Source organism: Struthio camelus, chromosome 29 (assembly GCF_040807025.1).
Source record: "Struthio camelus isolate bStrCam1 chromosome 29, bStrCam1.hap1, whole genome shotgun sequence".
Classification (NCBI taxonomy): Eukaryota; Metazoa; Chordata; class Aves; order Struthioniformes; family Struthionidae; genus Struthio; species Struthio camelus.
Genome location: NC_090970.1, coordinates 4,165,965 through 4,170,832, shown reverse-complemented (window position 1 = coordinate 4,170,832; position 4,868 = coordinate 4,165,965). Strand labels below are relative to the sequence as shown.

At 54.2% G+C, this 4,868-nt stretch overlaps 1 protein-coding gene across 1 annotated transcript; it reads right to left on the bottom strand.

The window, feature by feature from the left end:
* Positions 1-3,306: 3,306 nt before the first annotated feature.
* On the bottom strand, positions 3,307-4,233 carry LOC138062748 (olfactory receptor 14J1-like). Its single transcript, XM_068921754.1, has one exon. It carries the CDS (start codon positions 4,231-4,233, stop codon positions 3,307-3,309), a length of 927 nt encoding a protein of 308 aa, XP_068777855.1.
* Between the last annotated feature and the right edge of the window lie 635 nt (positions 4,234-4,868).

The following is a 4,868-nucleotide window of genomic DNA, read 5'->3' as shown; positions in this document are numbered from 1 at the left end:
AATGCTGTTTGCCTTGATGAGTGATGCAGAGGATGGGATGGAGTGATGGGATGCCTTTATGGTGAATTATCTCCCCTCCCCACCATAGGAACATACTAGAAGACGAACGGCCAATCACCCTGCCCTGTCTATAACCTGGAGCGGGACCGATACCATGCCAAAAGGTTCCCGCAACTTTACTTTTAAATTGATTGGGCATCCCAGATCAGGTGGTCTGGGCTGTCGACCAAAGGAACCTTCTGGGAGGCTGGCAAGGCAGCGGGTATGCAAATGGCCGGATTGAAAGTGCATGTTTTGATTGGTCAGGTTAGTCCTCCTGGGTGACTACATACTGGATTAGTCTAGTTATAAGAACCCCCGGATAAAAGCTCACAAAGGCAGGTGGACACTCGCCGAAGATCGATGTGGCCGAGGAAGAAGAGGCTGTGGCAGCTCTTGTCAGAGCTCTCGAGTCGCCCAGTCGCCTCCTACAGGCACATTTCCCCGGCTGAAGACGCCAAGCAGCTGCTGCGGCTGGCCACTGTCGGAGCGGTGGAAGCGATGCTCCACGGGACTTCGTCACCAACACCCCCTCGACCGGGGCGCCGTGCGAGGGCACCGCACTACGTATAGAGGAAGCCTGACCTTTCCCTCTCTGACTCCTACAATGAGGTGTCACCCCGTCCGGAGGGTCTTCTGGGAGGTCTCTGAGGGCCACCTCTTCCAGCAAGAGCCGTGTGTCCCAGTCCCACTAGGGAGCTGCTGCTCCATCCCCAGGACCGGAGAATACCCCGTCCGGAGGGATAATTGCAGCAGGCCCTGCACGCAGGTGTCCCTTCTTCCCTCTGGGGCTATTGCCCCCCAGCCGTGTTCATTGCCGGTTCAGCTCTAGCCGCAGCCGTCTAGTAGCTTGGGCATCAATCTGCTTCCATGACCTTGTTCCCCTTTCTAAAGGTTTTGTGTCTTTCTTGTTGCTGTACACTTTGCTTTGAAATAATGTTATTACTGTTAATTTTCCTTTCTGTACCAGTATATAAATATTGTGTGTGGGTGTATATATACATATATATATACACACACATATATATAGTTGCTGTTATGAGAGGAGGAATAAAGTTTGTTTACTGTTAAGTGTTGTGTGCGCTTGCTCTTGTAAACCCCCTCACACCTCAAGAAGGCAACCCCCAGGTCAGCTAAAGAATCTCTAAGTGGCACATACGGCTATCCAACATGCCCTTTTCGTGGTGCACGTGCACTACTGGCATGGGCTGCCACAACAGCATAACTCCGACACGGCCCAAGGACAACGGGAGCAGCTCCCTGGCAAGGAGGACAAGGCCCCACAGTGAGGCTGGTCACTCTGTCTCCCCTGCTCTTGTGCCCATGAGATCCCCCTCCCTGGCTGCCTCCAGACCCTCCATGCCCACACCACTGCCCAGCACACCACGACAGCCCTGGCCCTGCCGCCCCTCCAGCACCTCCTGCTGCCCTGGGGACAGAGCCACCTGCCCCGAGCTGATGCCCAGAGAAACTTGTTTCTTGTTCTCATTTTCTCTCTCTGCCTGCTGCCCTGCTTTTCTCCTGGGACGTCCCTGCTCCCCATAGAGCCTTTCCCCAGGTCACTGTGTCCATGCTGGCCTGGCTGTTCTTGCATCCTCTACCCTGTGCTCCCTGCAGGGCCCTAGCCTGGTGGTGCTGCTCTGCAGAACGAGCGGCTGTGGGGTCATGGACCCACGGGTTGACTCCTGACTAAGCTCTTGCCCTGCTGGCTGGGGTGGGAAGCAGACCCAGCTGCACAGGGATCACCACCACTGCTGCCATGTGGCTGTTCTCATGGACAATGCTCAGAGTGACCCCAGGTTGTTGGCCAGGGCAGGAGATGTGTTTGAGGTGTGCACTGTGGTGTCCAGCCTGTGGTGTTTCACGGAGGGTGCAGGAATCACTCTCCCGTCCCCCTTCCCTGCTCCTCCTGGGTCCCCTCTGCCTCTCCGGGCACTGTAGAGCCCTCGTTTCCCCAAGCATACCTGGATTTAGTGCTGTACCTTCTGGTTACTCCACCATGGACCCTCCCTCACTTTGGGAGGCTCCACCCACTGCCCACCCCAGGCACACACTGTCCCTGGTCATCCCCTGAGCTCTCCTGGCGATCTCCTGGAGATTCCCCTCCACAACAATGGGCAGCTCTCATCAGCACTGACACCTGTGGGACAGCCCCAGGCAGGTAATTCAGAGACCATTCACTGTCTCTGCTAAACACCAAGAGATGATCCCTGAATCCAGTCCTCAGTGCCCAAAAGATCACCCAGGGCCTCTGAGCTCATCCCCTGGATCCCACCTAGTTCACAAGCAGAAGAGCTGACCCCTTCATGGTGCAATCCCGTGGGCATATTTTTGACTCCAGGTTCTAAAGAAATGCCAGACTTCAGGCACGGCACAAGGGAGATGCCTTTTATTATAGGAAATTGATTCTGGAAGCCAGGTCTGGCACAAGGGTGCCCATGGCCTGATCCTGCCTGTAGTCACAGGACACCTGAACATCAAAATACAACGCTACCACTCCCAGGTTACGAGAACTCCTGGGCTGTAAACACACATGAGAGCACAATAGGTCAGTGTGGAAATGAGACAAAGCAGTTGTGAAAAGAGAAGGATCTGCTTCTGTGGGTGGCCACCTCTGCAGGAAAGCTGCAGCCCCCAAGGGAAGTCTTCAGGCAGCAAAAGCCTGCTGTGGTGGTGTGGGGACGGTCCTGTGCAGCAGAGGGTCCATCCCCACAAGTTTTGTCTCGAATCTCCTCCCCTCCACTCCTACTCTGCTTTGAGTGTTGGAGCTCTGCAGAGGGAAGGGATCAGCCCATGATGACAGCCAGCTGCCACCCTTGCAGGAGAGGGGTGTGAGATCACAGCCTGACTGTGGCCATTGGAGCTGAGCTCTCCTAGTGGACACAGGACCCATGGTCTCACCCGACCTGTACCCGTCTGAGCCTAACTCTGTGCCTGGGAGCTCCTGTGGTGTCAGTGCCAAAAGAGACCCTGCAAACAGAAACTCCCCTCATTGCACTGGGGGCATCCGAGGGAGCTCAGGCTAGCAGGCTCTGAGGTTCCCCCATCTCAGCTGAAGAAGGGGAAGCCTGACTTCCAGCTTCAACATGGTCTCTGGGTCAGATTCAGGAGAGGAGAAGAGGAGGAGAAGCAGGATGAACCCAAACATTTTCCTCTAGAAAGGAATATAATGCAGAAAAGTAAGACAGACAGAAGTGAACAAGTCATAGCTGTGACCAAAAGTATCCTGGGATTGATGAGATGATGCACATGGGACAGTTATCGGTGCTAACATTGCACTGATTGCAAGAGTTTCTCCAGGGCATCCTTGAGCTCCTTGTTCCTCATGCTGCAGAGGAAGGGGTTCACTGTTGGAGGAACCACCGAGTACAGAACGGCCAGCACCAGATCCAGACCTGGAGAGGAGATGGAGGAGGGCTTTAGGTAGGCAAACACTGCAGTACTGATGAAGAGGGAGACCACGGCCAGGTGCGGGAGGCACATGGAGAAGGCTTTGTGCCTTCCCTGCTCAGAGGGCATCCTCAGCACAGCTCTGAAGATCTGCACATAGGACAGCACAATGAAAACGAAACACCCAAAGCCTGAACAAACATTAAACACAAGCGCCCACACTTCCCGGAGGTAGGAGTGTGAGCAGGAGAGCTTGAGGAGTTGGGGAATCTCACAGAAGAACTGGTCCAGGACATTGCCTTGGCAGAGAGGAATGGAAAATGTGTTGGCAGTGTGCAGGAGAGCATGGAGAAAACCACTGGCCCAGGCAGCAGCTGCCATCTTGACACAAGCTCTGGTGCCCAGGAGGGTCCCGTAGTGCAGGGGTCTGCAGATGGCAACGTAGCGGTCATAGGCCATGACTGTGAGAAGAGAACACTCAGCTGACATGAATAAGGCAAACAAAAACATCTGGGCAGCACATCCCGAGTTTGAAATGGCCGTGGTGTCCCTCAGGGAATTGGCCATGGATTTGGGGACAGTGGTGGAGATGGAGGCCAGGTCGAGGAGGGCGAGGTGGAGGAGGAAGAAGTACATGGGGGTGTGGAGGCGGTGGTGGCAGGCTACGGCTGTGATGATGAGGCCGTTGGCCAGGAGGGCAGCCAGGTAGATGCCCAGGAAGAGCGAGAAGTGCAAGAGCTGCAGCTCCCGTGTGTCTGCAAACGCCACAAGCAGGAAGTGGTTGAAGGAGCTGAGACTGGACATTTTGCTCTCTCCAGGCATGTAGGACTGTCCAAGGAGAAAAAAGACAGTGACAAGTCAGGAAAGACCCTCTCTGGACAAAATTCTTTCCCTTTCTTACAGACATTCCCCCCCACTCACTTCCGCACACACATTGCTTTTCTCCTTCTCAGCAGCACCTTTGTTCCACTCCCTGTCCAGAGCCCCACTTTGTGCTGGCTGAGTGTGCCACGAGGAGCAGGGACCTCTGCCCAACGGCTCCAGAGGCATCAGTCCTGCTATGATGTAGGAGGGCTGTTCAGCCACATCCAGTTCAGAGGCATGTTGACCACCCAAGTAACAGCTTCACTTTGGGGGTTAAGTAGGGGAGGGATCTTGCTTGTTGGTCTGCTCTGCAGGGTAGGAATATGCACCTTTAAAATTGCTGTGAGTTGGCAAAATTCTTTAACCGTAGCAGAATCAATTCTTCAAGCGCAAGGACGATGAAGAAGTCACAGAGCCATAACAACCTGATCTCTCTTACTTCAGTTAGTCGGAGATATGTCTCTGAATGCCATTGACATGATAATGTTCACCATCTTGTGTGGAAGATGGCAATCAATCAGTCCCTAACCGAGGCTGGAGAGAATCTGGCAGAGCTTTATCTTCATCTTATCAAA

Excerpts from the sequence above, each read along its gene's own strand:
- LOC138062748 (XM_068921754.1), bottom strand. The coding sequence starts at position 4,233 with ATGTCCAGTCTCAGCTCCTTCAACCACTTCCTGCTTGTGGCGTTTGCA.